This window comes from Leopardus geoffroyi, chromosome A2 (assembly GCF_018350155.1).
Source record: "Leopardus geoffroyi isolate Oge1 chromosome A2, O.geoffroyi_Oge1_pat1.0, whole genome shotgun sequence".
Taxonomy (NCBI): Eukaryota; Metazoa; Chordata; class Mammalia; order Carnivora; family Felidae; genus Leopardus; species Leopardus geoffroyi.
In genome coordinates, this window is record NC_059331.1 from 148,728,110 (window position 1) to 148,741,388 (window position 13,279).

The following is a 13,279-nucleotide window of genomic DNA, read 5'->3' on the forward strand; positions in this document are numbered from 1 at the left end:
TAAGTAGGAAGGAGTAAGAAATGAGTGCCAGTGGGATACACTTATGTAGAATGGATGGTTGGGCGAAAACTTAATATTGCTCAAGAATGTAAGACACGCCCAAGAGGACATCGACCAGCTCAGCTGCTGTCCACACCTACTGGCTACAGCATGCACAAAAAGACTTAAGACCCAGCAGGGGAGACTGCAAAAGGTGAGAGGTGGATTAGAGGGGGGCAGATGACATGAGGTGAGGTTGGTCCCCAGGCTTAAAGAACTAATGACAGAACAGCCATCTCTTAGACGTGACTGACATCAGTGGAAGGAGCATGATAGTTCCTGGAATATCTGTGGTGCTCTTTTGTCTGCAGCTCCTTCAACCTCAGCTCCTCTGCACTTAACCCATGGCTTAAGATCTATACAGGCTTAATACTTGCAAAGCCAGCAGTGGGAAGTGCAAAAACAACATGACAAAACAATCAGACAAAAATGCTTTGATGGTCTTTTTCCATAATGGAAATTGTCCAGCATTGATTCTTCCATATTTCTTTTCCCTTCTGCTTGAGTGCCTAAGCACACGCAAACTAGCCAGCAGCTCTGCAGAGCTCACTGACCAAGTCCTTTACCAGATACCTGCACCTGTGCTCTAATCTCAGGGTCCCCAGGCAAGTTTGAGTTCCAACACTACCTCTCCATCTGATTTCGTGATGTCTTCACCCACTTGGGAGTCCTTTCTATGGCATGAATTTACTTTTAAAGTTGATTCAGATTTCCAGGTGAATGTTAAGAATTCTCAGACACATTCAGGAAGTTGCAAAGCAGGGGCTATACGTCTCTAATCTGATATTGCTCTTTGATGTGAGCATCGCGTGTGTGCGCGCGCACACACACACACACACACACACACACACACAGCATCCATTGCTGAGAACTTATGGTCAGAATGACACAGACCCAGGTGGGTCTCCCTCTACCCCACTCTACTTCTGTTTATTTGCCCTTCTTGATCCATGACCAGGGGATATGGAACACAAGCAAACTGATTTCAAAACAGGGTCAAGAAAAAAAAAAATTCGGCAGATTAAATTAATGTGCATAATAATTCCCAATGAGAATGATTATTTTGTGACATCGACTCCTATTGACGTTCCATGCAGACACACACTCAATTCCTATCACGAGAGGCTGGTAAGGCTTGGTATGTCACACACCTGGGTACATATCATACTACAAGCCAGTGGCTGGGCCAGCCAGACTTCTGCTTAACCAGTATCCACAAAGTACTCCGCCCCTTAGGTGTGAATAGTTTAACCTAGCGAAACACTCAGGAATGATGCATTCACCAAATGAAAGGAGCAATCACACGTCAAGTGGAAGTTTACGATGTTTTGGCTCACAATGAACACTAGTCTCTCCCACTAATGTCAGGCAGTAATTCACTGCTGAACAGCAGCCATAAAATAGGATCACTTAGTGGTAGGAATGCAAGAGGCAAGGAAAGAGGGTTCCAGCCCAAGTATTTAAGCAAAGAGATTTTTGTCACACTGACCTCATTACCCCATTTGGGACAAAGATTGTCAGGTTTATACAGACACCCTAAAGCAGATCGGGATGGTGTTTGCCTTAAGATTTTTTACCTGCAGGTGAAATTTTAACAGTCTGTGGGTTATTTCTAAGTTCCTAGGTACCTCCTGGTGTCTATTTATATGTCAGCATTTATATGTCACATTGCTTACCAGCACTTGCCTGTAATGCTCACCATGAAAAAGCTGCCAATACTAGCCATAGCATACACACACACACGCGCGCACACACACACACTCACATACCGGAAAACATAAAAGACATCCAAATTGGCACTTTCCTCACCTCCTTTCCCTCTGCCTCATGTGATGTGTGCGCTAAAAGAGTGAAATTATGGTCATCAGAGGCAAGGTTGAAAATGATGGGGACCCACACCTTTCAAACAAAAGGAAAAGTCAGTAATTTTGAGGGCAGCCTATGGATAGCTACAGTCTAGCTCCCAGACCCTGAAACCCACAGCAAACCCCCAAGCCCTCCCACCCACCCTCCCCACTCGAGTCCCTTGTCATATTGCAAAGAACCCTGCGAAGCCCTTGATACACACAGGAGATTATTACAGGGCTCGGAGAAGACAACTCTGTAATTACGGCTACAGTGTGATCTCCATTATTCTCACCCCCTGGTTGCAGTAGCTCACAAAACTTCCCGCAAAATCCTCCTGTAGCCCCAAAGCATTTCATGGCTGGGCCTCTGCCCAAAAGGTAAATGTGGTCTGATAACCTCTGGGAAAAGCAATACAGAGTCATGGCAAGGAAAGGGGAGTGGTTAGTGCTCAGTGAGCAGGGGTGGTGGGAAATTCTATTGTTCAGAAAAAATAAATAAACTGGCCAGTTTTGCTTTTTGTTATTTCAAACAACAGACTCGGCGGCCCAGCCTTCCTTTCCCAACTCCGACTGTCCCCTGGGCCGGCTGTGCTGAGTCTGCAGCGGCAGTAGCTGAGCTCCAGCAAAACTATTAAAAAGTCTGCCACTCTGAGCTCATGGAGCAGAAAGTTTGGCTGCCCCGATGGCCCAGCTTTCCCCAGGAGGACCGCTGGCTCATTCCCCCCACATGACCCTCTCTGCTCTTTACCTCCCAAATGTTTATGCTTCACCAATCCCACCACTGCTCGGGAAATTAAATGGAACATCCCAGGTGGCTGAAACAGAACTGTTCTTATATAAACTCCCCAAAGTAAAAAATGGGAAATGCCGGCGGAGGTTTATAAAGCCTCGAGCCTCCTGGTCAGGTGCCTGTCGTTGCTGGCTGGGCCGACCTCCCGGAACACCTGAAGGCAAGGATCTGCCTACAGCCTACCCCACAAGGATTGTCCCTGTGCGCTCTGTGTGCCCAGACTCCTAGAGGCATCCTCAGCCACCGTCATGGGGATCTGCTGCACTCTGACCTCCCCATCAGGGGCCAGGCTTCCACGGGCACCGGAGAGCCAGCCCCCACTGACCTCCATCCACCCACTGACCAACAGCACATATTTGCAAGTTGACTGTCTTGGGTTTACAATGCAGCCATGGCCAGGGAGCATGTCCCTTTTTCTCCCCCGAGAGAGAATAACTGTTCTGTTATGTGCACTGAACTCTCAATCAATGTTTATTTCATGGACACCATATTCCGACCAGCTCAATGACCAAAAAAAAAAAAAAAAAAAAGCCTCCTCCAGGATCTATTCAGTCTTGCCAGAAAGTAAAGGATCTTGCTGCACCGAGTAGGAAGGTCAATGGACAGGAATCTTTTAGCATACTGAGGTAAGTTACTTCTCCATTGCACAGAGACAGGGCTCACTAGAGAGAAGAGTTAAGGCAGCCCAAATTGTCTTGCTTATTTTTTACTCTCAATAGTGCTTATTCACCCATCGGGCCAGGCGGAGCAGGTCAACAGACATTTCATTGTATGAACTGCATATGGGAATGCCTTTGGTATTTACAACTCACTTTTCTAGCAAACCAAACTCACTGAATCATAATAAAGAATGAAACCATCTGAGCATCCAACAGAAACACCCTCGAGGCCCCTGCTCCAAAGCTCGGGTGCTTCCCTCCTCGGTTTATACTGAGGCTTAGCGGACACAATTTCAGCAAGTTTGGATACTGGACACTCAGCTCACGGAAAGCTGGAAGCCACAGATGAAGGGAAGAAGAAAGACCGGAGTCGCCCAGGGTTCCTGACAGCAGCTGGAGGTGACGAGCGACGATGTGCACTAAAGGAAGAGGCAGGAGGCAGCGACAACAAGACACGGGAGTCGTGCCAGGACAACGCATCTACGCCTTGCACGCGGCATCTTCTTGGGCGTCCACCAGCTTCATTTCGATGTGTGAGCAGTAATCACAACAAGGAGGCCAAGGTAGCAACAAAACGTTCAACTGTGTTTAATACATTCTTCACAGAGAGGCAGGGAACTATGAAATATAGTGCTTAAAGCTATGTAGATGATGGTTGAATTAGTCATTGTTTAGACGCATAAGGCCATACACTACAATTTCCTGGTTACCTCTTTGGGCAGTACCAGACGGTAGCACACCGCCTGCATCATCCTTGTGGAGCATTATGGCATTTCACCAACACAGGCTTCCTCTTCCAGATACTACCCATGCAACTACTCCCCACACATCTCCCAACGCACACACACCTCCCCCTGGCTCTCCCCCTCCGTACTCTCACACACCAGCCCCGCTGCCTGTTCCAAGAGTTGTAGAATTTAAAGAAAGAAATTATTGCCAGGCCATTACACAGTAGGATGGGAGAGTCGGCAAAGTCTTCTAGATTTGCCAAAAGCACTTCCCCTTGACCGTGTCCAGCTAATACCCAGGAACCCGGCAAAGAGAAAGCAGAGCTCAAGGCTGTCTCAGGTCTGGCAGTGCCACTCTCTCGATGTAAATCACACAATATCCAGAGAATTCCAAGGGAAGCCTATTAAATAAAACAAGCAGGAGCTCCACGTGGGTTCACCAATATTTCCCTGGGACAAGACTGAAGTGCAATTACCAGTCAACATAAAACAGGACACACTGCTTAGTCTTAGGAAGGCTTTTGATTCAATCAAGGGGGCTCTTGAGGGCACCAGCTCTAACTCGTTGAGATGAGAAGCCTGAGAAGGAGAACAGGTGAGAGAAGAGTCCTGGATAGAAAGGTGCCCCCAAACTGCTGATGGGCCAACATCAGCCAGCACCTGAGGTGAGCAAGCTTCCGGAGGACGAGGAGGAAAGGCTCATGTCTCAGATCACACCATTCTACTCCACCTCAAACAATTTCTATGCTCCAATAATATCCACGGTTTCTTCACCCCATGATCTGGCTCTTAGCCCTGTCGCCAACTCTAGCAGGTCCTGAATTTCCCCCCATCTATTTCCCTGCATGGATTCCAGATGGATGCACCAGTCAAAAGGGCTGAGGCGAGAGGAAAAGGTACCTTCCTCGCCCCTGCCCACCTTCCCCAGTCACCCAGCCCTTAGAAAGCCTTTGCATTAGTGCATGAACCCAAGGTGGACAGAGCACACCATTTAGGATGGCCTAGTGAGGCCAGGGTAACTCCTCCACATGCATACCAGCCCTAGGGAAGGAGTAAGTCTGCACATTCACCCACTGTGATGCCCACGATAACTCTCCACCCAGAGGCAGAGAAGGGGCAGGTTGTCATTCATGACTTCAAGAGCAACATATCTCCTTAGCTCAAACTTGTATCACTTGCCCACCAGGCCCAAAGTAGTAAGAAAGCATGAGATAATGTCTATCCCGGAGGGGATAGATTGCCTTCACAATAACCAAAACGACGGCATCTCATTCCTACCTTCTTCAGCTTGCCACTTTTGGTGCCCACGAAGGCCAGAGAGTGATTCTTGTAGACGTAGGCAATGACAGAAGTCATGCGGTCCCTGTCCTCCGTGAAGACGGGAATGCCACGCACCATCTCAGACACGCCCAGGGGGGCATTCATATCCAGGCCACAGAAATTATCATCAATGGTTAAGAGCTGAAAATTAAAAAAAAAAAGAAAGAAATGAAAAATTAGGAGGAAACATCAGGGCAATAAGCAGAAATACTGAGTCAGGGAACTACAGGGCTAGAAGAATCCTTTTATACAAGAAAAACTCAGCTCCAGGGAAACTAGGTGACCTGTTAACAGTCAACCTAAGTAGGTGGTAGGACCATGGCAAAAAAATACAGATCCCTAGAGTCTCTTTCCTCTCTTGGCCTCCATGGTCTCTCTGCCCCCCCTCCAACCCCTCCGGGCGCCATCTTGGTAACTTAGATGGCCCATCATCACTGTCACATCGGAAGGCACTGGGCCAGCACCCATGAGCATGGGCTCCAGGCAGCTCTGCTTAGGAATAAGAGGGAACATGGCCTCCACATCTACCCTTCCTATTGAACAGACCACAGAGGAAGACTCAAGAGTGTAGAATAGAGAACTAGAAACATTAACATGTGAATGACAATATCATGACAGAAGCATGTGTAGACAATCAGTTGGGGAAAGAGAAATAGGAGAGGTGGAAGACTCACAAACAACTCAACAAACCACAGTGGTACCTCATGATGCCCCATCTGAAGTGCCCTGCCTTTTTCAAAACCACAGTGAAGGTGGACAACCCTGGCCTTGTCATACCTACACCAGCATTTGCCAAAGTGTCTTCTGTGGAAGCCAAGCCCCCCAAGATGCTCTACGAAAACAGGGCTCCTTGGGCAAATTATTTTGTACTGAAACATAGTACATTCTAACACTATGTAGGAGACTCATAACAATTATAGGAAAGGTCTGAAAAGTCTTTTTAAGAAGAAATATGTTTAACATTCCTTTAGCCTTTCCCAAACATTATATTCCCTAAAAATGACTGGGACACCTGTTAGCATTCCTTAAAGAGAATATCCCCTAGATACTCTGTGAGACTCATGGATCCAATTCTTGCTCCTGAATCCCAGACAGTTTCAGGAGCCAGAGAACCAACAGGAAAAACCTTTGGCCCATTTTGGCTGAATCTCGCCCTGTTTTATTCCAGGCTCCCAGATCCCCACATGAGCACAGGGTCACAGTTGGGTTCTGTCCTACTGGGAAGTGGAGAAGACCTTGCCGTGGCTGGCAAGGGGCCCCCAGCACCACCACCGAACAGCTCTGGTCTGGCACAGACCTCTCCGAGGCTCTAGGAACCTACGCCGATTTTTCTCTCCTTCTAAGAAGAACTGTGTGGCCTTAGAAGAGCTATTCTGTCTTCCTGTGCTTTTATTTTCCACTCTATAAAGATGAAGGAAACAACCCCTGCTTTTTGATGGGTTTCCATAAAGCCTATAGAGCTCATGCCTGTAAACGTCTTTGGACTTTGCAGAAAAAGGAGTGAAATAAAATACAAGGTGTCACTTTTTTAAAGGCTTCAATCCAGCCAAAGGAAAAGGCATCTGGAGAACCAGCAGGCAGGCTCTTGCCAGCAAAGCTATGTGAAAGTGGCCAACTCTGAGCTTTCCGGAGACTTGGGGGACCCCTTGGCTCCCTCCTAGAATGGAGGGAGCAAGATTGTCCATCTCAGGAAAGACAACACGCTGAGCATCTAAAACCTCTCCCTGACCTCTCCCCTACTTCTTATCATGGGGGCAGTCAGGGTAGGGCTGGAGAGAGCAGGGGGAGGCCTGGGCAAGCCACGTGCAGAGCAGATGTCTGCTCCACGCTTTTGATCCCCCCTGGCCTTTCTTTCTTGGTCTGGTCAAATAGCCCAGGCCAAACACGACCCTCAGCTCCTCCCCGCTAAAAAACAATATAAGAAGTCAAAGTTAGGAGCAAGCTTTCAAGGTCTAGTCTCATCTTTATGGTTCTTTCCTAAAATGAGAAAATGGGGGAGGAGACAGGTGGTGGAGGGTAAAAGGGATAGAAAGAAACAAAGAAAGAAAAATCCAGATAAAGGGAGGATGGTGTCTTCTCCCTGCCGGACATAATGGTAGGGTGACCTGCCAGAAAGGCATGTCAGGGGAGGCTTAAGGCATGCTGGGAATCCTCATGGCCTTGCATGTTCCTGCCTCTGCTTTATAAGGAGCCCTTGTCCCCAAGTTTCTTGGCTCTAAGCTGTGCCACAGAGACTTCTGCCATTAGCAAACATATCTTGCCCATTAAGAACCATTTACCAAGTAGATAAGGCTAAATGGTTGGCCACGCCACACAAGGAGAAACTAAGGCAGGGAGCAAGGCAGGCCATGTCTGACAGTCTCCCACCACCCTTGGCACAAACGCGTGCCTCACTGACCTGGGAGACTTAGGCTCCTCAGCCCCCAGAATTACATTTCTGAGTGGTCAGTAACTGAATACCATTCTTCCCCTTGGCTGAGCAAAACACAAGCAAATAAATAAACAACCACCTACAAAAAGAGTTGGCCAATTGCAGCATTAAATCATTGCTTGCTCAGAGGCAGCAAGTCTCTGCCACTCTGGCACCTTGAGCAGCAAGGGGTCCAGGGAGAAATGTTTTCATTGGGAAGAAGCAAGGACAGCCCAGCCTGGAAGCCTGGTGGCCAGGGCTCTGCCTGTCTTCGGCTCGTGACAGCTCCCTGAGAGGGAGGCAGCTGGTCAGCTCACCTGTGCCTGACTCTGCCTACCTCAGGGTGTCGTCATCAGGCTCCAAGAAGGCCAAGGCTGCAGCTGGAGTTCCCAATGTGACATTGGGATTCCAGGGACAATGATGGCTTTCTCCCACGCCCCCACCTTGCATCGGTTTCTCCCTCTACCTAGGGCCCCAGGTGATAGAGATGTGAGCAAGGCCTTTGACCAGGTGCAGCCCAGGTCTGCATGGATGCTATGGCACAAGGGGTCCTTGCTCTTTGTTTCCTCAAAGCAGGGGCAATGGAAAGGGGGTTTTTAACACTAAAATAACAGAAAAAAAAAAAAAAACAACACATGACTCGGGTTCACACGGCAGCTTGCTTCCTAACTATACAACTTAGCATTTCTGTTCTCTGAGCCTCACTTCCCCTTGACTGTAATACAGCAAGACAGGACTGTCATGAGGGCCAGGTGAGAAAACGGGAGTGAAGACACTGGGTAAACTGGAAAGCACTTTGTCAATTCAAGGTGATATTTCATAGTAGTTTTTTTTTTAATGGAAATCTGGCCCAGAACAGGGACAGAATGGCTGCAGGGAGTGCCCCTAGCATGGCTCCTGACCAGAGCAGGCTCTCTAAGGACACCACCATGCTGGGTCTGAGCAGCCACAGGGTAATTAGAGCACCAGGGGGAGGAGGAGGGAGGACCCCACAGGGCCCACAGACCCGGGAGGCTGAGGTGTAAGGAGCAGATGCCAGGGCCGTGTGGGCCTTGGAAGAAAAGGCTAATTGGTGAAAGCCTTCGACAGGTGAGGACTGGTGTGGATTCCAGAACACCCTGGGCAGTGGGGGAGGAGAGTGTCTGCTCTTGCCCTGGCCGAGCCTCCCCTGGGCCCCATTAACAGCAAGATTAGAGTGGCAGCCAGAGGAGCCAGGAGTGGACTGGACCCCACTGTAATCAGGAGCCCAGCCACACCTCTCCCTCAGCTGCTCCACAAATGCCCACAAATGAGCTTTGGCCATTGGTATAATGTTTATTTATTAGAGAGCAGCTTCATTCTTATCAAGGCAAAAACAAGGATCTGTTCCATGAAAATATATGTGGTGTCTCTTTGGGCAACCCTGTGAACAGGCCAGGGCCCACACCCTTCTGCCCCAAACAGGAAGTCTCAAATTCGCTTTCCACAAATGTCCTCACGGGTACATGGCTTATAAATTAAGACCTGTGATCCACAGGACTCCAGGGCCCATGAGCTCAAACACAGGACCATGTTTTATGTGTCTTTGTGGCCTTAGCTTCATAGAAGGTTAAGATGGATGTTAAATGGATGGATGGATGGATGGATGGATGGATGGATGGACGGATGGACGGATGAGCAAATAAAAGCCTGAGTTTCACAGCGGTTAACACTGAGGAACTAGAATCAGAATGTCTAGATTTGAATCCCAGCTCCACCACTTAGCGCTGTGTGACCTTGGGCAAGTCACTTACCCTGTGTCTCAGCTTATCATTGGTATAATGGGGATAATAATATGAGTATATACTTCCTAGTGCTGTGGTAAGGATTACATGATTTAATGCACGTAGAACACTGTCTGACGCTTCCTAAGTGCTATGGGAATGTTAGCTCATATCGTTTGTCATCCTTAGACAATTCAGACAAGCTTTGGGAGGCTCATGTTTTTAGGGAAATTCATGGTATCTACCTCAGAGAGGTGTTATCACAACTAAGGAGACTAATGTTATCAAGATGAAATTTCAAAAGTCGTGCTTCCTAAAGATCTATGAGGCCTATGAGGCTGTAGGAAGGAACAGAGGAATAGTGTAAGATCCATAACATTTAGCGTTATTCACCAGAAATGCAAATTCTTGGGGCACTGGGGCGGCTCAGTTGGTTGAGCGTCTGACTCTTGATTTCATCTCAGGTCATGATCTCATGGCTGGTGAGATGTAGCCCCAGCTCAGCTCCCAGCCAGGTGTGGAATCTGCTTGGGGTTCTCTCCCTCTCTCCCTCCCTCCGCCCCTCCCTTGTTTGCACATGTGCACGTACTCTTTCTGTGTCTTTAAAAAAAAAAAAGGAAAGAAAGAAACACAAATTCTTGCATGGCCTCCAGATCTATTGGATCGGGACCCCTGGAAGTGAGACTCAGGGACCTGCATCATCACCATGGAGGTCCCCTTCCTTGCCGGGGGCGCCACAGACCAGGCCCGGGGAGAGAAAGCATAGCCACTCTAGCAGGCCCTACTGGCCCCGGATGCAGAGGCCCCACGGCAGCCTCCCCAGCGGTGGTGGCGGAGGTGGTGTGGAGAGCCAGAGCTGACACTCCAAATTACAATCTAATAGCTTCCTGCGCTTCCCTCGCGCACAGCCGCAAAGGTTACCGTGCAATTATGTGTCGCTACATACAAATGACAGAGCAGTTACGGTTACTTTACCAATTACAGGGAAATTGCTCCCACTCTGTAGAGAGACTGGCACTCTGAAAAGCTCTATCATCTCCATGGAAAGGGGGTGTTATTCTGCCGGCATCCTTCCTGCAACAGCCTCCCCAGGCTCCGGGGGCCGGAGCTCCAAAGCGGTCGCTGGCGAACCCCAGTGGGGAGACTCTGAGGAGACTCTGAGGAGGGCTGAGGAAGACGTCAGGGCTGGGACACAGTGGGGGCATCTCCTCAGGAGTTCATTGGCATTGCCCCCAAGCCCCACGCCCTGGTGACACATTCATAAAGAACCACTGTCACCCGATACGTGTGCCAAACCACTTTGAAGGCCATGGGTGATGAGGTGGGACACGATCTGGTCCTGAAACCACTTCTCACCCTTGCTAGCGTGGCCCTTAGTCTGGTTCCTGCTGGCAGCTCCCCAGTCAAGTGGAACAGTCGTGGCCCCGCCCTCGGTTGCCCCGCCTTTGCAGAAACCCCACATTGAGTCCTTATTATGGAAAGGTCAGAACTAGGCCAGAGCTCAGTGATCCAAATGTGGTGCTAATGAGGTAAAGGTCACCAGGTCCATCCCCCTGTGGGCCAATTAGCTCAGCTCTAGGACACAGCCTGTTCCATAGCCACAGGCTGCCCCCCTTACCCCGGGCATCGACTGTTTACAAATATCCCAAATTGATCCAAAAGAGGCTGACCAGGTGAGCCAGCAGGGAGGGACAGATACAGCCAAGTCTCCCAAACAGGGACCCAGCTGCTCTGGGTCGGCGTGGAAATACAAAGTCAGACCTGGTCCTCCCTTGCTCCGTGGGCAGCTCCTGGTCCAGCAAAGAGAGGAGTCCTTCCATGTGGGAGCACACCAGCTCTCCTGCCCTTCCTGAATGCAAAAGTAGCACTCAACCTCATGCAGAGGAGTTCTGAGCACCCCGGGCTCCCCGCCACAGAGCTGGAAAGCCAGACCATCACACAGGGAGAGAAGGTGCCAGAGACTTGCCCAGGCTTACCCTCTGAAGAGCCTTGTGTTGGGCCATTTTCCGTCAAACTTTTGGTATCGTAGGCTATTGGAGCTCCTGTTTCTGTTAGGGGAAACTGAGGCAGTGAGTGAGGACAACACTACTTACTGATCTTCACTTATTAATATGCTTAAGAACGTGTAAGAAGGAACAATTAAATAAAAGCCTAGGTGAGGACCCAACTATATAAAGATGGAAACATTTCATCTGTCCCTGCCCCTTTCCCAGTGGAGACAGACAGACCTGGGCTACAACGAGACAAGGCAACACATGCCCTGCCTCAGTTTTGTACCCAGCGCTGGAAGTACAGCGGGCATGGTGACCAATGACCTGGGGCAGCAGCAGGGTTGTGCAGGAGGGCTGACATCTGGGCTCAGTTCAGAGAGCTCCATCCAGCACAGGGCATGGCCACTCTTCCACATATCAGCTATTTCAGAAAAGGAAAATAACTCAAGATTTTAGAATCCAACAGCCTCATTTTGCAGAAGGGGAAATTGAGGCCTATAGCGTCCAATGACAATGTCCCCACCACTGGTGACCTAGTAAGTTGATGGGAAAATGGTACCAGAACTCCAAATCCTCAGTCCAGAGGGACAAAAACTGATCTTACGTAGGGGTTTCCTGCAGGGTTGCTATAGGGTGACCCCAAAGGAACTTATTCCAGGGCCAAAGACTACTCAGGGAAGAGCCCCTGCCTCCACTTCTCCTGTCATGCAGGATATGTGCTCTGCCTTTCTGGGACCTGTGGAAGCAACTAACTCTCCCCTATGAAGGAGGCCCTTGGCCAGTCATCAGAAAAGGGCTTCCTCCTTTCCTGGGTCTATTGGTCCCAAAGAAAGTGAGGGCTGAAGTTTTGAAAAGAAATAGAAGTTAGGAAAAAAAGAGGATCAAAGGCCCATGAGGTCCTTGCTAATGTGGAAAAGAAAAGGTCTTTAGATTCCTCATGCTCAGCAGCCCTAAATTCTTCCTGTTAATTACACACACACACACACACACACACACACACACACACACACACACACACACATCCTGAAAGCTGACCATAGCAGACTTCCACTGGAAATAGGGAATCAGTGAATTACGCAGGTGGGATTTCTTTTTAAAGGGAGATATTGATCAGATAAGCTGAAGTAGCTCATGTCTAAATACAGACTCCAGTTGTAAAGCCCTGCAGTATAGGAAGGTAATAATCACCCACTTATTGGGGGCCATAGCTCAAATATGACCACTGACCCCTAAGGGGTTAATAAATGCAATAGCGTCTGATGCCCACAGTGCATCTATCCCTTGAGATGACTCTGACTTTGACGGCAGGGGGAGAAGGTAAGCAAAGAGAATCCTCGGGGAGGTGGAAACATCTTGAGGTAGCTCTGGTAGGTTTTAGATTTACTTATCAGAAAGCTTCTTACTCCATAAAATAGTCCCATGTGCCCGAGTGCTCATTTCTGTGACAAGGAAAAATCCCCCAAGTTGGACTCTGACCCACTGATTCCTTTACAGTTCTGCATAAAATTTCCTTTCTCTTTTCGTTCTAACCTCTCCTCCCCTGAAAGTCTGCCTGTGGCCCATGCTGACCCCATGGGTTGAACTCTCTTGAGAGCCAGAGAAAGCCTTGCAGCAAGTGAAGGCCGGCCCTCTCACCCTGGCTGTGAGCACAGACATCGGAAGCGGAAAGAGGGAATGAGGCCCCATCCACCTCATTACTAAGTGCTATCTCAGAATGATTCCCGTATTGTCTTTTCCAATGAGATTGTAGGGA

At 49.0% G+C, this 13,279-nt stretch overlaps 1 protein-coding gene across 3 annotated transcripts in view; it reads right to left on the bottom strand.

Annotated features, from left to right (window-relative positions):
• The window catches only part of PLXNA4 (plexin A4), a 445,047-nt gene that overhangs the window by 343,372 nt on the left and 88,396 nt on the right, over nucleotides 1-13,279 (bottom strand). For all 3 annotated transcript variants that reach the window (XM_045495675.1, XM_045495674.1, XM_045495676.1), the window contains exon 3: nucleotides 5,342-5,524. In XM_045495675.1, the coding sequence (XP_045351631.1) occupies nucleotides 5,342-5,524 (183 nt within the window). The remainder of the gene's footprint in view (nucleotides 1-5,341; nucleotides 5,525-13,279) is intronic.